Source organism: Zalophus californianus, chromosome 15 (assembly GCF_009762305.2).
Source record: "Zalophus californianus isolate mZalCal1 chromosome 15, mZalCal1.pri.v2, whole genome shotgun sequence".
Taxonomy (NCBI): domain Eukaryota; kingdom Metazoa; phylum Chordata; class Mammalia; order Carnivora; family Otariidae; genus Zalophus; species Zalophus californianus.
In genome coordinates, this window is record NC_045609.1 from 82088866 (window position 1) to 82108097 (window position 19232).

The window sequence follows — 19232 nt, forward strand, 5'->3', positions numbered from 1 at the left end:
TTCCTGAAGTCTGGAAGAAAGACACTTCTAGGTAGCTGAGAGAGGCAGCCTTAAATAATATTGGCTTACATTTAAGTTGTTTCTTTTTCTATTTTAAGCCTTCTGTTTAGGTTGGGGAGAAAGCCTTGGGTTTGGTGACTACATGTCTAATGCCTCTGAGGGCGGACCTCAGACACGAAGTCTTGAGGGGGCAACGATCTTTGGCTGGAATTTAATCACATCAGATTGGGTTTTCTTTTTTCTCCTAATGTGATTACCTTTAGATTACTTTGTATTTATGACAAATGATCCCGATTTTCTAAAAGATGGAAGACAAGGTCAAAGTGTGCACATCAGGGCTACAAATGTAGTAACCAGTCCAAGGAGGCAGTGGGTTTGGGAAGAGGCGAGGCCCCGGGACAATTGACGGGGTTCTTTATAGAGATTCTCTGCCAGAGTTGGTTGCCATCACATTCTCTGTGCCAGGCAGTGAACTGGATCTGTGTCTGGGTCAAGGCAAGGGGATAGGGAGCAGTTACCTGGGCCAGGGGTCAGGGCAGTGCCCCAGGAAGATGGCAATAGGCAAACTGGGAACCCTCCCCCAGAAGCAGAGCTGCTGCCACATGCCGGACAGTGCATCCTGCCACTCACCCATCTTCAGGCTGATGGTGTGAGGACACACACACTGCTCACGGATCCTCACAAGGCAAGCATAAAACTAAAAATCACCAAATGTTTGTACTGTGCTAGAAAGGCAAACGCATATAGCAATGCCTGAGAAATAAAATGAATGGACAAAAATAACAAGATATTGGAATAAGTAAAATTATTATCGGACAGAATTAAACATTCCATCCACTAATGAGACCCAAAAAGAGACTCTGGAAGTTAAAGTGTTTGGTTATAGGAAACCCTCAGTAGCTTGGCTAAATAACAAAATGGACCCGTTGAAGAGTCATCTAGCAAACTGGTGCAAATATACAAGCAGACAGAAAATATAAGGGAATACTTCAAAGTTGAGAAAGACAGGTCCAGGTATTTTCATACCCATCTAAGAAGTATTGTAGAAGAAAAGGAGAAAATGGAGTAGATAAAATAATCAAAGAAATAATTAAAGAAAATTTTCTATGACCTTTAAAAAAAGTAAAAATTAAAAATTAAAAAAACCCAAGGATTCTCAAAGGGAAATAGCTCACCCAGTTCTCAAGGGTACATATCATATACATGCTAGACTTGCTGAGCCAGTTAACAAGCTAGATATAATCTATTTTTATTTTGTAGCTAGCAAAAGAGGCTACTCACATAGAAATACACACATACACACAGGCTTGCATGCACACAAGTGCATATAAAACTGGTAAAATCTGAATGAAGTCTATGGATTTAACATCAGTTTTCTGCTTGTGCTATTTGTGGTGAACAGAAGTCTAGGATGATGCCCTTGACCCTCACTCTTGTGTAATCTCCTGCCCTTTAGTGTGAACAGAACCTGTGAACGTGATTCAATATCACTCCCGTTATTGTGCTATGTTATTCAGAAAAAGGGACTTGTCCAGATGTAATTAAGGACCGAAATCAATTGACCTTAAGATACGGAGATTGTCCTTCTGCCACGTGAGCCCTCACCAAACACTAAATATGTCCATCCATGATCTTGGACTCCCCAGCCCTCCAGAACTACGAGAAATAAAGGTTTGTTGTTAACAAGCAAATAAACAACAACAACAAAAAGATATGGATATTAAACTGGGTGGGTCTAGGGCACCTGGGTGGCTCAGTTCGTTAAGCGTCTGCCTTGGGCTCAGGTCATGATCCCAGGGTCCTGGGATCGAGCCCCGGTTCATTTCGGGCTCTCTGCTCTGTGGGCAGTCTGCTTCTCCCCCTCTCCCTCTGCTGCTCCCCCTGCTTGTGCTCTGTCAAATAAATAAATAAAATCTTTAAAAACAAAACAAAACTGGGTGGGTCTGATCTAATTGTGTGATCCCATTAAAAACAACAAACAATCAACAGTAACAGTATTTTCCTAGTGAGACAGATCACAAAATGTAAGAGAGATTTAAACTCCATTGCTGGCTTTGAAGCTGGATGAGGTGATTAACAGCGAGTTAAGCAGCAACTTCCAGGAGCTAAGAATGGCCTGTGGCTAACAGCCAACCAGGGAACAGGCATCTATTCCTAGGAGCACGAGGAACTGAGTTCTGCCACAACCACATGGGCCTGAAAGAAGACCCCAGGCTTCAGGTGAGAGTGTGGTACAGACAACCCTTCATTTTAGCCCATAAGACTCTGAGCAGAGAGTCCAGCCACGTGTGCCCAGAACCATAAGCTAATACATGGGTGCTGTTTTAAGCCACTACGTTTATGGCAATTTGCTAAAAGCAACAGAAAACAAATACGCTGTTGTACTATAACTATGCCAGATATTATCATTGGGGAAAATTGGGTGAAAGGGACACAGAACCTCTGTACTATTTTTGTTGTACAATCTTCCACAAATATATAGTTCTTTCAAAAGAATGTTTTTTTAAACTTTTATTTATTCGAGAGAGAGACAGAGAGAGAACAAGCAGGGAGAATGGCAGGCAGAGGGAGAAGCAGGCTCCCTGCTGACCAAGGAGCCAGATTTGGGGCTCAATCCCAGGACTCTGAGATCATGACCTGAGCTGAAGGCAGACACTTAACCATCTGAGCCACCCAGGCGCCCCTAAAATAAATTTTTTTAAATGAGTGATTACACATCCTTTTTGAATGCCCCTAGAACATTTGCAAATATTGACCATGTGTTAAGCCACATTTTTAAATTTTCAGTAAGCAGAAATTATAGATTTTAATTACTAACCACAATGCAAAAATTAATTAATAAAATATAGATGATGAAAACTAACAAAAGAATAAATTAGAAAATGTACTTCTTAATAATTCTTGGATTAAAAAAGAACATTACAAGCTACTTTAAAATGGATATTCTTTTGTGCTTTGTCAAAGCTTAATTGACCATATAGTTGTGGGTTTATTTCTGGGTTTTCTATTCTGTTCCATTGATCTAGGCGTCTGAGAGGAAAACCGAGAAACAGACTCTTCTTTTTTTTAAGATTTTATTTATTTATTTGAGAGAGAGAGAGCTTGTGAGAGAGAGATCATGAGCAGTGGAGAGGGGCATAGAGAGAAGCGGACTCCCCGTTGAGCAGGGAGCCCAGGACCCTGGGATCATGACCTGAGCTGAAGACAGATGCTTAACTGACTGAGCCACCCAGGCGCCTCAAGAAACAGACTCTTAACTATAGAGGACATACTGACTGTTACCAGGGGGGCGACCGGGGGGGGGGGTGGACAGTGGAAATAGGTGATGGGTGTGAAGGAGGACCCTTGTGAGGAGCACCAGGTGATGTATGGAAGTGCTGAATCGCTATATTGTACACCTGAAACTATTATTACACTACATGCGAACTAACTGGAATTTAAATAAAAATGTTTTAAAAAGAAAAGAAAGGTAAAAAATTAATAAAAATAAAATGAACAGTATGTAGAGAAGCATGATGTATCTACAGAGTGGCCTTTGAAAGAAACAGCCTTACCTTACTTTACCTTACCACAAGAACACAGGAAAGGCTGCAAATAATTGAGTTATGCTTTCACCTTGAGAAGCCATAAAGAGATAAAAATAAGCCCAAGAACAGAAAACATAAACATGAAAGCATAAATTAGTAAGATCAAAAGCAAACAACAGCAACAAAAATGTAGATTTCGTAAAGAGAGCAAAGACATGTGAACAACATTTAACATGTCAAAGGACAGGACATAACTTTAAAGATTAAAGAGAATAACTAAATGAAATACCCCAGATTCAAAAATCAACATAAAACAGATGATTTCCTTTACAAATAATAGTGACCAAAGTTAGATGATGGGGTGCCTGGCTGACTCAGTCAGATGAGTGTGCAACTCTTGATCTCAGGGTTGTGAGTTTGAATCCCATGGTGGTGTAGAGATTACTAAAAATATATATATATAAATAAATAAACCAAAAAAAAAGTGACCAAAATTCGAGAAAAAGAAAAAAAGAAATAGAAGATACAGACTAATTTTCATAAAATACATTGAGAAGATGTTCAAAGATCTGTACCTGAAAACTGCACCAGGTCCAAGAGATTTCATGGCAAATTCTATAGATATTTGCAATTTATACATGCAGTGTCAGAGCATAGTAAAAATAGATTTTAGAGGAGCACCTGGGTGGCTCAGTTGGTTGAGCCTCAGACTCTTGGTTTTGGCTCAGGTCGTGGTCTCCCGGTCATGAGATCAGACCCCTGCCTCAGGCTCTGCCCTCAGCTTGAAGTCTGCTTGTCCCGCTCCCTCCCCCCTCCTCCTCCCCTTCCTCCTGTGCACACTTAAATAAGCAAATAAATAAAATATTTTTTTAAATAGATTTTAGGGACGCCTGGGTGGTACAGTCAGTTGAGCATCCAAGTCTTGGTTTCAGCTCAGGTCGTAATCTCAGAGTCATGAGATTGAGCCCCGCATCTGGCTCCATGCTCAGCATGGAGTCTGCTTAAGACTCTCACTCCCTCTCCCTCTGCCCCTGCCCCCTGTGCTCTTGCTCTAAAATAAATAAATGAATATTTTAAAAAAATAGATTTTAAAATCCTTTAAAAATTTGCATATCAAATCAAGAGAATCATACATCAAAAGAATAATATCAAAAGAATAATAAGAATAATACATCATATCATAACCAACTAAAGTTTGTCCCTAAGAATGTTAGTATGGGTGAACATTAGAAAATCCATTAATATACCTTACTACCTTCACAGATTAATACAGAAAATTTATATGATCATCTCAATAAGTGCCAAAATATCACCTATAATGTCACCATATATTAACAATAATAACTACAACAGATTTTAGAGTTATTTCATAATCTCAAACATAGGGGGTCCTAAGCAAGGCACGAAATCCAAAAGCCATTAAATAGGAGATTTATACATTTTACTACGTGAAAATACACACAGAACTAAAAATGTGGTATATACCACACCTATGTAAGATGTTACCAATAGGGGAAACCGTGGGGGGTGATGAGTGGGGGAGAGTGGGTATATGGAAACTGGGTACTACCCATTCAGTTTTCCTGTAAACCTAAAACAGCTCTAAGAAATAAAGTCTATTAATTTAAAATATATATATGGTCATAAAGAGGGAATAACCAACACTTGATACAAAAGCCTTAATATCTTAATATATCAAGAAATCATGCAAATAATTGGAGAGTAAGACAAATGAACCAATGGAAGAATTAGTGAAGGATACAGATAAATAGTTCACAGCAAGAGAAACACAAATGGCTTTTCAATAGCAACACACACAATGAAAGAGATATAAATTGAAACACGATACCATTTTTTAGCTAACAAACTGGTAAACATTTTTATTTTTACCAATTCAAATTCTTTTGAATTTGTTAATGCCCGAGTGTGGGGAAAATAGAAGCTCTCAGATCTCATATCTTGTTGGCGAAGTTGTAAGCTGGAGACAGCCCCTTTCAGAAAATTTGATCTTAAAATTTTTTAAATTTAATATAAACTAAAATTGAAAATCCACATTCTTTGGTTGAACTAGTTTATTTTTATGAGTTTTACCATATAGAAATGCTCACAGATGTTTATAGGAGGAAAAGACAGAAACCTGCATAAATGGCCATCAGAAGATTCCAGGACCATGGCACATCTCCATGTAATGAAATACCAGGCAACCGTGTTTTCAAAAAAGAAGATTTATAAGTACTGATAAGGAACGACTTTGAAACTTCAAAAATGCATTTGTAAGGGTAGTTGGTAGTGGAGTAGCAGAAAAACAACAGTGGAACGGTGTCTACCATTGGTGTTTATTAAATGTGTGTGTGTGTGTGTGTGCGTGTGCGTGTGCGTGCATGTATGAGAAAGAGAGAGAGAGAGAGAGAGAATGAATCTATACAGACTGCCTGGAAAAAGATGCACATAAAAAAGTGTCAGTAGTGCTGGTGCTGGGAGAAAAAATGGGGACTGGAGTTAGGGATATCAGGGAAACCATTTTTCATTCTTTAATTTTCTTTTCTTTTTTTCCCATGTACGTACATTACATGGACTTCACAAAATAACTTAGGCAGAGAAAAACAAGAAACAAAGAATTAGAGATCATTATCAGCTGGATCAAGATTACCTATCTAAAACCTACAGCAATAGTCAGACTTCAGAGAAACGCATTAGAAGCAGCCCTGTTACGTTCAGAAATAAGGATATGTACCATCTGTGCCAATATTCAAATTGTACCTGATGCAATAAAATGAGGGTTTCACATCAGTATAAATGTGAAAAATGATACAAGTGATCATTTTTGCAAATGATATAATCGTCTGCGTAGAAAATCCAAAAAAAATCCACTGAAAAATTATTATAACTTTATTTTTGTTTTTTTGGAATATTTACAAGTTTAGACAGGTGTCAAGTACTAGATTCACATACAGAAATCAACAGCTTTTATACACATCAGTCAAAATCAACCTGAAAGTGTAACTTAAAAAAGAATTCAAAATAGCCACAGAAGTTCAAAATATGCAGAAATAAATATAGAAAAGAAACATGTCAGAACTATGTGAAGAAAACTATAAAACTTTATTGAAGAACACAAAACAAGATTTGAATAAATGGTGAGATTCACTGTGGCATAAGAATATCAGTTCTCCTATAAATTATTTTCTAAATTTGGGGAAACTTCTATCAAATTACCAGTGGATGTACTTGAAGCTTTTTCTAAAATTCATCTTTAGGGAAAACATCCAAATACAAACAAGAAAGTGTTGGTATTGAGCACTGGTGACACTGGTCAGTTTATAGGAGTGGGGTACAAAGGACCATTGAGTGGGAAAAGACATTCAACTTCGACAATAATCAGAGAAATGCAAAATAAGAAAACAAGTAAAATTTTTGTCCTTACATATCCTTAAATATGTAGAAGATAATTTGAGGGGCACCTGGGTGGCTCAGTCGGTTAAACATCCTACTATTGATTTCAGCTCAGGTTTTGATCTCAGGGCTGTGAGATCAAGCCCTGCATTGGGCTCTGTGCTGGGCATGGAGCCTGCTTAAGATTCTCTCTCTCCCTCTGCCCCTCCTCACCCTCTCACCCTCTCACCCTCTCACTCTCTAAATAAATAAATAAATAAATAAATAAATAAATAAATAAATAAATAAATAAATAAATAAATAAAAATAATTTGAGGGGGGAGAAACTGAAATGCACAGATACCATTGGTAGGAGTTTAATTAGTCCAGTCTCTAAGGTAATTTGGGAGTATTTATGAAAACTTAAACTGTGAATACCATCCAATCTAGCACTAACAGGGTAACTTTTCAGATTTTACTCCACAGGAGCATATAAACATCACCCAAAGAGGTTGATCAAAGCGCTCATAGAGCACCAGGTCTGACAGCAAAAAAGTAGAAGCAATTCAAATGCTCATTAATAAGGTAATTTCGAAAACATGGTGCATCCATTTTAGGGAATACATTGCAGCAGTTTAGAAAGCAAACCAGTCTATTCATACTGACATAGTAAGAACTCCCAAGATATATCGTTAGATATCAAAAGAAAGTTATAGAGCGCCATGTGCTGTATAACAGTTCATGTTCAAAATTTATATGGAGTTACACATATGTATATGGTTATAAGTGCACAGAATAAAAACAAATGGTTAACTTACTTCTGGGGACAGGACAATGATTAGAGATGTGATGAACTCAAGGGGAACTCTTGCTACCTCTGTATTGTTTGAACTTTCAGAAAGAAAATGTAATCCTATATCAATTACATAATTTTTTTTTTGAGATTTATTTATTTTGAGAGAGTGAGAATGAGAGAGAGAGAGAGAATACATGAGAGGGGGGAGGGTTAGAGGGAGAAGCAGGCTCCTTGCTGAGCAGGGAGCCCGATGCGGGACTCGATCCCGGGACCCCAGGATCATGACCTGAGCCGAAGGCAGTCGCTTAACCGACTGAGCCACCCAGGCGCCCTCAATTACATAATTTTTAAAACTCCCCCCAAAGGTAATGTGGCAATTTTAAAGTTCATTTAAATACATTTTCGTTTAAAGCACTTTCATTTAAAGTGTGTATATCTTCACAGATCTTTATTTTATAAGGACTTGAATGTTTTTCAACCTTATTAAAAAACAGAAATATTTTAAAGTGGGGAGTGGTAACATAATGTGTAGCTTTTCTAGTTTCTCAATATAAAGACTTTAATCTCTGTGTTAACAAAGCAAGAATATTTCACCTCAGCATTAAGGCATGTACAGTCTCTAATCTCTAATTTAAACAAATCCTATGTCAACTAGTATGGCTGAACCAGAAAACACATACTTTTAGAATGTTCAGTGCAATACTAATATTACAAAACTCAATAACCTTCTGGATGGATTAGGGCTCCAGTGAAGAACCAACCTTCTTGTCAATAGCAAACCTTACTTTTGGAGTCTTTTTCAAAAACTCTGTATAGCTTCTCTGAGGAACAAATTTAAAAGACTTCCATATCTCATTATAATGTCTTGGGAAGCGTCTGAAAACTGGGACCACCACAACTTCTTGATAGACATACGATATTTGGTTATTTGAAAAGCCATCAAAACAAGATGGAACATAGTCACACGCCCAGAGATTGAAATTTCTTGAAACATGTTGCCTTTTCTCTGGGGAGATCTTCCTACGTCCCAGGCCCTGGGGAAGAATTATAAGAAGATTAGGAGAAAAATATTCAAGGTCACAGAATTCTGAGGTCTTTAGTAAAACCAGCTACATGGCAACCTATGTCATAATGCAGAATATGGCAACCACTACAAGAGGTATCCTTTACCGACTTGCTAAAGGCTGTACATCAACAAAGTATGCTGGTGGTGTTTTGTTAGGATTCTTTCAGTCTTCCACTTACACCAATGGGGCTGGTCTTCTAGAGACACAGAGGGCGGAACCAGAGAGACCAGCTGGAAACAGTCTATTAGCCGGCCTGGACTCCCTGGCACCCTGGGCAGTTTCTCTGCACCCACGTGGCATCTCAGTGAATCCGCCGCTGGCTGCATCCCAGCATTCAATGGGATAGACAGTTCTCCCTCTAAGAAGTCCACAGAGGCTGGATTCTTTCCCGTGAAGGAAGCAACACCTTTGGGGATCTGCCCACAGGCTTCCTTATTAACACTCAGAACCTCACACATGAACCTGAGAACGACTATGTATTCAGAATTGTGCTTTTGCTCTGATCATAATTAGAAGACAACATTTATGCTTAGACAAAAGACTAGGAGAAAAGAGACATTAGATTACACAGACTTTACATTACAGATCGTCACGAACTCACGATGGAGCAACATACCGTAATCTCATGGTAAGTTGAAAAAAATCGCAAGTTAGGGACTGTCTGTAGCAAAGTGAGTTTGTCTTTTCATAAGGACCAGTATCATTCAGAGTGGCAGCAGGTGGCACATTCCAATGAGGGTAATTTGAAGAGAGTTTAGTAAAGGGACTATTTTTGGGGAAACCCTATGGGGACAGTGCAGAGGCTCCAGGTCCAAGGACTTGAGGAGGAATGTAGTCCCCACAGATTGGCTCCTGGTGCCAGGGCAGAGAGAAAGGGGGAGACTGGCTCTGGAGGAAAGATGCTGCCCAAGCACCTTTCTAAAAATGTACCTGCAGATACTCCAGAAAAAAAATAAAAAACAGATAAAAGGAGACAAAATGAATAGGGAAAGAGCTACAAGGAAAGGAACAAGAAAAGCTTGTAATTAAGTCTAATTACTTACTGATAATGCTATGAAATATATTGAAACTTCACGTAAGAATCTACCAGAAGAAAGGAAGGGAGGGGGGAGAGAGAAGGGGGGGGGAGGGAGAGAGAGAAATCTGGAACTGAAATCCCAGGATTTCAACTTGACTGCTTTGAACCCCAGGACGTGCCACTTAACATTATCCTATGAAAATGGCACCTTCCTGAGTTGGGAAAGCACATCCTGGCCCCCAACACAAGAATCCCTAGAGAGGAAAGTGAGGGAGGTCAGTACGCTGAAGGGCTTGCCTTATTCTCGGGGGAAAACTATAGATATTAAATTTTATATCAATAGAGTAATAGAGTGTCAATGTATTTCTTAAACATTTATACTAAAGGGTAACCACTATTAGACAAGAGAAGTCAGAGTGAGCAAATAAATTCAATCTAACAAAGTCAGTGAGAAAAAAAAAGAAAGAAACAACATGCGAACATGGTAAACAGGAAACATAAAATGAGATAGCAGAACTAAAGCCCAAAACACAAATTACAACAATGTGAATGGGTGAAATTCTTATACAAAGAAACAACGACTCTTGGATTTTCTTTAAACCATTCTCTATTTTATTTATGATTTTTAAAAAAAGAAAACCAACACAAAATGACTAAAAAGGATAAGGACAAAGGAATAAACCATAATAAAAGTAACGACTGTTATCAAAAAGAAAGTAATAGCGGCGAAGCTAATATTGCAATCTAGAATTCATGGCTAAAAACACTAAGGTATGTAAAGAGAGACACTTCATTTTGATAAATAATAAAAGCCACCAAGAAAATAAAATACTCATGAATTTTTATGCAGAAAGATATGGCACTAAACTATATAAGGCAAAAAGAATTTAGAAATTCACGAATAATCTTAGAAGGGAAAATTGACAGATAAAGACAAAAACTAAGAAAAGGATATGAAGGATTTGAATAAACATGATTAAGTCTTTACTAAAATAAAGAACTTTGTAATCAACAGATGGGGAATATATGTTCTTTTTAAACACCCATGAAATACGGGTTAAAATTAATCATGTATAAGATAAAAAAGATAATCTTTATAATTCAAAATCCATATTCTATAAAAATATAACCCATTGAACTAGATATTAGCCACAAAAGATGATCTCAAAAAATTCTGACCATGTAGAAAATTCAAAACATTCTTCTAAATTATTTTTAGAATTAAAAATTAAATCATAGACTATTTGAGAGCAAGTAACAATGAAACTTTAGTTAGAAAAACTGTTGGGATGTAGCCAAAGCAATAATCTGAGGAATATTCATAGTTTTAATAAGTTCATTAACAAAAACAGTTGCAAGTATATGAACTAAACATGCAACCAAAAAGGATTAAAAAGAACAGCAAAATAAGAGTATTTTAGGAGTTGTGACACCAATAAATTTGAGAAGAAATAGATAAATTTTAGGTAAACACATATCAATAAAATCTACATGAGAATAAATCAATTGAATAGATTAATAATCAATGGAGAAATTGAAAGGGTAAAGCAGTAAAAAAAAAAACAAAAAAAAACTTTCTCTAAAAAAAAATTATTAAATCCAAATAATTTTACGGGCAAATTCTATCTAAACCTAAACTCATTAAACCGAAAGTTCACACCTTATCTAAACTATTCCCAAACATAGAGAAAGTTGGGAAGCTTCCAGTGTTTTCTATGAGACTAACATAGCTCTGGCAAACTATTTGTGGTTCAATCCTGTTTATTGCATTAACAAGACACACACTTATATGTATATGTTTGCATGTGAATTGCAAAAATTCTCCAATTTTACCCACCAAACCATTATTTGTGAGGCATCAAGGTGGCATTGTGAGGAGGAAAAGTAAGAGTGAAAAAATTTTTTTTTAATTTTATTTAATTCTGTACTGTTTGAAAGTTGTAAAGGACATATGTTACTTTGATAATTCAGAAAACCATTTTAAGCATTCCATTTAGAAAGGCAGGCAGAGTGGATATTCTGGATCTGTATTCAACACTCTGCCAAGGGGCAAACCAGAATTTTTAGGTTAAATCACTTCAATTTAGCTTAGATATGGTAGCCTAGAGGAAAGAGTAACTTTGGGCAAGTTGTTTAGCTTCCCTGTTATCAGGTTCCCCATCTCTAAATAGGGGATGATGAGTAATCAGCCAGCAGTGTTGTCTTGAGGATTAAACGAGATAGTATGAGATGCTAGCATATGGCAAATGCTTCATAAATGGTGGGTGTTATGTACATCAACATCATCATCATCATCATCATGGATGTTCAGATTCGGTAAGGATTCTCAGAGATCACCTGATCCACCCCTCTACCTCAGATATATTAACCCTGCCCTGTCCAGTTTGACAACCTCCAGCCACATGTACACTCCAAATGTGGGTCTTCCAAATAGAGAGGTGCCAATCTGGATTTTAAAGACTTAGTTTAGGGAATGTAAAATATCTCATAAATAATGTTTATTTTGATTACATGTTGAATCGATAATTTAGGGAGTTACTGAGTTAAATAAAATATGTTATTAAAATTAATTTTCACCTCTTTTTACTTCATGTGGCTACTAGAGAATTTAAAATTATGTATGCAGCTCACTAGATTTCCAGGGCACAGTGCTGTGTTAACCACCACTAACAAGTGCTCTCAGACTCTACTTACTCCACTGAGGGCGACTCACCCCCTCTGGGGAAGGCCAGCTCCAGTGATTGGGAAGTCCTTTCTATTATGTAAGCTTCCCTCCCTCTTACCTCTCCTTGTGGGGTGTGGTTCTGCCCACCAGAGACACATAGGCAACCCCTCCTTCCCATGATAGATCTTCACAAGAAAGCTCATGACTGAGACTGTTTACGAGAAGGCACTTTGAGAAATAGGAAGTGCACACTAACATAGGCAGAAGGACTATGCCTTCTGGTGCAGAAAGTGGCATGGAACTTTGAGAGGTTCATGCATTTTTTTTAACCTGTTATGAGGTATTAATTTTGACCTGGTTCCAATTTTGAGGAAAATCCTCTTCCTTCACCGTGCCTCCCAGGGGTGCTCCCAGTTTGACCAGTGATTTGGGGAGCAATACTCACAGAGTCCAGGTAGCATCCAGAGCTCTGAAAGCTGTGCCGATTGTCGTGCACAGAGAAGGGGAAGTTGTCACTTACAGCTTGCTGGAAAAGACCGAGGGAGGAGATGAAAAGACACACCTCAGGACCCCAGCGTGCTTTCAGAACTGACAAACAGTAGCGTGGACGGAAGACAGAGGAGGCAAAGGGACCTCTAAGTAAGAATGAAACCTCACCGCCTCCCCCCGCCCCGGAAAGGAGCAAAGAGCCCAGGACAGCCAGGTCGTGGGTGTGCACACCAACTCAAGGCTTTAAAATTCGACCTGACTGGTGACCTTGCAGAAATTCATAAGAATTCTCTTTCAAAACACCTTCTTTGGAGGCAAAGAAGGAAAAGCATATAGGTTCATGGAATGGAAAGCTGGTAAGGACTTTTGAGGCCATCAAGACCAAACTTCTTCATCTGACCAATAAGGATCCTGGCAGACCAGAGCCCTGGCCCAAACAAGCAGCCCGAGTTAGCTAAGGGCGAGGTCCGCACCTGCTTCTCCTTCAGCCCAGGGCACGCCCCTGAAGCTGCTCACAAATTGGCAGGGGAGACAGAATGTGCACGTTAAAGCTGTAACCAAAGGTGATGTTCCTTGTGCACAGATGAGCCTAACTCGATTGTCTGGACCAGGAGGCAGTTCCTTCTAGAGATTATTTGGGGTGTCACAGTGAGCAGGATATGAGGTGGGATGCTACCCGTATTTAGGGAGCCAGGGATGGCAAAAGAGTAGTTGCTTCCAAAGAACGGGCTGGCCAGAAATGCCAGTGGGGCTGCCCCCGTGGAGAGCCCCAGGGACGGGGGCCCCGGGCCAGCACTCCAGACTCACCTTCTCCCGGACTTTGTAGATCGGTGGTAGCTTCCCCTCCACTTGCCGAGACAAATGTGGGCGGTGGGGCTCTTTTAACATAGCACTTGTGCTGGATTCTGGTGTCTTTTCTGTTAGTCCAATCTGAGGGAACTGGAAAACCAGCACAGGCCGTGATTAAAACCAGACACAACTGTATCTCAAAGCCAAGGATCGGGGCTCCCTCCGTAATGTGATTAAGATGCCATTTGGGTGCTTCTGGTGTGCAATGGAGATGGCATAATTTTTATAATTTTCAAGTATTCTTTCCAAGACAAAAAAAACCACTGTAATGGCCCCAGGCCATCCCCGTCAGCTGTTGCCAGTTACGGGGCCACCCCCGTGGCGCCCCCCGCTGCGCCCCCGCCTTGAAATGCTTCAGCCCGGGTGAGGGGGTGTGGCCTGTGAGCGCCCGCCGTGCTCTGAGAAGACTCAAGGGTGCGAGACCTTCCTTCGGGTCAGGGCGCTCCCCATGTGGGGGCCGAGGGTTCAACCGGCCTCCTGCAGGTGGGAGGTGGTGCTAAAACACAGTTGAGTCTCCACTGAGAAGGTGCGGGGTGGGGAAAGTCCATGAGGAACAAATAGGGGATAAGATACAAAGCATAATAATAAAGATGATTTGGGGAGGCTGTTGGTATCTCCCCATGAACACGGGGAAGGAAACACGTCTGGGCAGAGGGAGGAGGTCCCAAGAAGGGCCTCCGCCCACCCCACAGAGAGCTCTGGGCATGGGATGGCCTCTCAGAACCGTCCTGAGCCTGGGCGAGGGGACTGGGCCTTTGTGCACCCTCATGGATCAGTCACTGGGTGTGGGTTGTTCTAGGAAGAGGGGGTGACCTCGAGGAGGTAGCTGCCTTCAGCCAAGGCATCCCTAGGTCACAGCACGGAGTTCTTCCAATTGGGGAGGAAACATAATTTGGTGGTTGGGTCACAGACTATAGATTCAGAGGTCCTGAGTCCAATCCCAGCTTTCTCTCCTAGGAGGTGAGCCTGATTCAAGAGACTGAAATTTAACAAGCCTCAGTCTCTTTATCTGTAAAATGGGAATAATAATAACAGGGTAGCTGTGATTAAAAGGGAAAATGCTTGCACCAGAGAGTGCTCTATACCTGCTAGCAGATTCTGGTTTTGCTCACAGCTGTCCCCTACCCTGGTCCCCAAACCCACTGCCACACCTCAGGCTCCTGCTCCTTCCTTTCTGCTGGATTACAAGGAATTTGGCCAACACAGCTTTTCTCCCTCGTTCCTTCTCAAGTCGCCATGTAACTGTGTACTCAGGTGGCTTCTGTCCACTGCCTGCACCGAGTGTGTTCAGTATGTTACTGTTTGCGTAAAAAGGTAGGGAGGTTACATCCTACACGCGGTACACTTGGTGGGGTGTCCTCCACAGCAGTGAGAAGCAATGGGCTAGGTGACACACAGCCACTGAGCCATCTCTTAAACACGGTGCTGAGTGGCAAAAAGAAGACCAGAATGAGATCTATAAGCCAACACCGTTCCTGTAAATAACCCACGCACACTAGACAACAATACCTGATTTATAGAACACATCCGAATGAAAAAGCTCCCAGTAAACACTTATGAATGACTGCAGGAATGGGGATCAGGGCAGTGAAACAGCCACACGCCAGTGCCCCAGCCAGCGCCCCAACCAGCGCCCAAACAGCTCCCAGCCAGCACCCAAACAGTGCCCGTCCAGCACCCAGCCAGCCAGGAGCCAGGGCCCCAGCCAGCGCCCCAACCAGTGTCCCAGCCAGCGTCGGGCCAGTGCCCAGCCAGGAGCCAGCACCCAGCCAGCACCCCAACCAGCACCCCAACCAGTGCCCCAGCCAGCACCCGGCCAACACCCAGCCAGCACCTCAACCAGCACCCCAACCAGTGCCCCAGCCAGCACCCAGCCAGCGCCCAGCCAGCGCCCAGCCAGCACCCAGCCAGCGCCCAGCCGGGAGCCAGTGCCCAGCCAGCACCCAGCCAGCATCTCAACCATTGTCCCAACCAGCGCCCAGCCAGTGCCCAGCCAGGAGCCAGCACCAAGCCAGCACCCAGCCAGCACCTCAACCATTGTCCCAACCAGCACCCAGCCATTGCCCAGCCAGCGCCCTGCCAGCACCCGGCCAGCACCGTGCCAGCACCCGGCCTGCGCCCAGCCAGCACCCAGCCAGCACCCCAGCCAGCGCCAGACCAGCACCCAACCAGCCAGGAGCCTGCACCCCAGCCAGCGCCCCAACCAGCATCCTAACCAGCGCCCAGGCCCTCCAGGGGACCTGAAGAAGGAGGGAAGGAGGAGGGAACAGGGAAGAAGGAAGACTTCCTTTTCACAATCATGTTCCACTGTTTAAATGTTTTAACTAAGTGCATTCTTTACATCCTCTCTTTTTCCACAACAAAAATATCTGTTTCTGGTTACAGTTGTAATAATACTCATGGTTTAAAAAAAATCCAACATAAAAGCAAAAGGAAGTCAAATTCCCCTGGACTCATTAGTGACCTTCTTTTTCATACATCCCTGTAGACGTGTACACCCATGTATGTGTATGTATGGATGTGTGTGTGTGTGTAGATAGATAGATAGATAATTTTGCCTACATAGGGTCATATTATACATGTGGTTTCTAAACATCATGTATGCCTATTTATTTAAGAGTAACTTTTGATTACTTTCTCCCCCCCTTTTGTCGCCCCAGATGACAATATTCATGGCTGAGTGCTCACGTACACAAACACCCAACCTGCAGAGGGGGCTTCGATTGCCTCACAAAAATTGAACCATAGGATGCATACTGTTCTGCTCTTTGCTTTCCCACTTAACAAGGTACCCTAGACATTTTCCCAAGCCAACCTATATATTTCTAACTCATTCGGTTATATTTTGTAATGTTCTAAAACAATTCTTTTTCCAAAGTAAATATAAAAAATACAAAGAGCCTCCAGACCCATAACCTTCCCTTGCTCCCTTCCTCCCCTTCTGGCTATGTCAACATTCCTGTCTGGGCAGCTACGGAAAATCAGGGAGGGGTGGGAGTCATTCTAGCATCAGGAATGATCCCTCTCGCCAGCTAAATGACAACTGACTTGAGTTCATTTGTATGCTGGAAGTCTAAGGACTAAATCACTAGGAAAAAAATAAAGTCTCTAGTATTTTAATTTCACTCTTTTAAAATATATATTTAATGGTGATAACATGATAGCTGTGAAATAAACCCTTCTGTTGGATATTGTAACCATGAAATATAGCTTTTTAACTAGTTGGCAGTGAAATTTTTGCTGCATTCAATCACACAATGACTGCAATATTAAACAGGAAGGTGAAAGTGTATGGGAAAAGCCTTTCCTACCCGGCAACAGCCAGATTACAAGCAGCAAGGTCAACTGCAAAATGGCTGTCACCTTTAATGTGGCAATTACTGTCCTCCCCAGTGGGCTGCTGCTGACTCAAAGCCAACGATTTCTTTAATTTTCCCAACTGGCCTGCAAGTTACTTTGGGAAACTTCATGATCAGCACTATTCTTCCTATGCTCTGAGGTGCCGGCCGCAGAAGGGACCCACCCCAGACGCACAAGTCAGACTTTGGGAAGTAATGCCTCTCCACCTGAGCCGGGGCCCTGGGCACAGTCCTGGGATCACAACAGGAGAGGAAATGTTCTTTCCTGCTTTCCCCCGTGTAACAGAACCCTGACTTTGTTTGAGGTAGCAATGTGGCTGCTTAAAAAAAATACCTCCCCAAACTCCCTGGCAGTTAAATTGGCTCTGTGACCCAATGAGATGAAAGCAGAAGTCTGCAGGGCGGGGGTCCTGGGATAGCTTTGTTTTCCCCCGTGAAAAGGGACAGAATCAGCCAACAGGTGCCTTCTGTCTTTTTGTCCTTTGTCTTCCCCCCTCATTTACCCACCGGGGTTGTCATGTCACCAAGGATGGTATCACCAAGTTGTCATGTCACCAAGATGACACAACAGAGGACTGAAAAGGACCTGATGACCTTCAAGAGCATCTGTCTCAGCCCTGAACTGCCTCCTTCTGGATTTATTGTTACTTGAGAAATACAAACACTTATTTGGTTCACTATAGTCAGCTTTTTATGAAACCTGGTCAGGCACAGTCATTGCTGATATTGTAGGTGATAGAGGGGAAGCTACTTAGTCGAGTAGCTTGTATTTTTCTCTTCAAGACTGACTCATGTTGTGTAGTTCATCCTGTTTCCCATTTTGCTTTGGCTGCCAGGAATCTCAGAGTCAAATCCGATGATATTATATAAATAGCAGTCATGTAAGCCATATGGCTGGTGTATGTTACATATCTTCCCAGTCTCAGCCTTTTATTCTTAAATATATTCAAACTGATTCTGAATTTTTATTTTTTTATGCTTTCCTGCTTTACTGTGAATATTTTCCACACATTACTGTAAATCTTTGAGGAATGACGCAGGGCATATAAGGAAAAAATGTAGATGCATACGTATAATATTAATATATAGAATAGTTAACAAGTATTGAGTGGTTACTCTGTTTGCATGCATCATACTAAGCACTCTGTGTGAATGGTCTCATTGATCTGCACAATAGCCCTATAACCTTGGTACACTATGCTCCCATTTAACAAAGAAACTGTAATTTAGGAGTAAGTTGCTTAGCCAAGATCACATCCAGGTGGGTAAAATTAGTTTGTTTTTTTTTTAAGGTTTTATTTATTTATTTTGAGAGAGAGAGAGACAGCGAGAGAGAGAACACAAGCAGGGGGAGTGGGAGAGGGAGAAGCAGGCCTCCCGCTGAGCAGGGAGCCCGATGCGGGGCTCGATCCCAGGACCCTGGAATCATGACCTGAGCCGAAGGCAGATGCTTAACGACTGGGCCACCCAGGCACCCTATTTTTCCTTTTCTTTTTAAACAAAAAAGTGATAATTTTTCCGTGTATTACAGCTCTGATACAATAAGTAAATAAAAAGACAAAGATCCCAGCCCCCACGGAATTTATATTCTAGGAGGGGAAAGAAAGAGCACACATAATACGGTAGATCACATAGTATGCAGCAAGATAGATGTTATAAAAAAAGAAAAAGAGCACCCAGCAGTGACACCCTTGTGGACACTCACAAGAGTGCTGAGCGTTTTACACACACGAGTTGTTTCATTTAATCCTCCCAAGGACGCTATGAGAGTCCCATTTCGCAGGTGAAGGAACTGAGGTTAGGTAAGTGATTCGTCAAAAGTGATGCCACGTGAAGTAGCCGCAGCAGGATCTAGACTCATTTCTGTGACCTTGACCACACCCACGTGGCCCGAGAAAGGAGAGAGAAACCACCATCTTTCTCACCCAGCTTCCATCCTTGTCTGAAGCTGGGTTGAAGCGTCTCCCTTTGGCCATTTTCTGCAGGAAGCTGAAGGTGGCTGAGGTCGGCTCCCTTAACTCCCCACTGCCTTGGAAACTCTGTGCGTCTGGAAGACACTCTTCCTTGTTCCTGACCTGAAGCCTCTACCA

The 19232-nt window shown here is 41.5% G+C and overlaps 1 protein-coding gene across 1 annotated transcript; it reads right to left on the reverse strand.

Moving 5' to 3' along the window:
• Window positions 1-8095: 8095 nt before the first annotated feature.
• On the reverse strand, window positions 8096-19200 carry TEX36 (testis expressed 36). Its single transcript, XM_027596831.1, has 4 exons — window positions 19068-19200; window positions 13742-13873; window positions 12891-12971; window positions 8096-8729 (listed from the first exon to the last, which is right to left on the reverse strand). Exons 1-4 carry the CDS (start codon window positions 19116-19118, stop codon window positions 8433-8435), a joined length of 561 nt encoding a protein of 186 aa, XP_027452632.1. The 5' UTR covers window positions 19119-19200; the 3' UTR covers window positions 8096-8432.
• Between the last annotated feature and the right edge of the window lie 32 nt (window positions 19201-19232).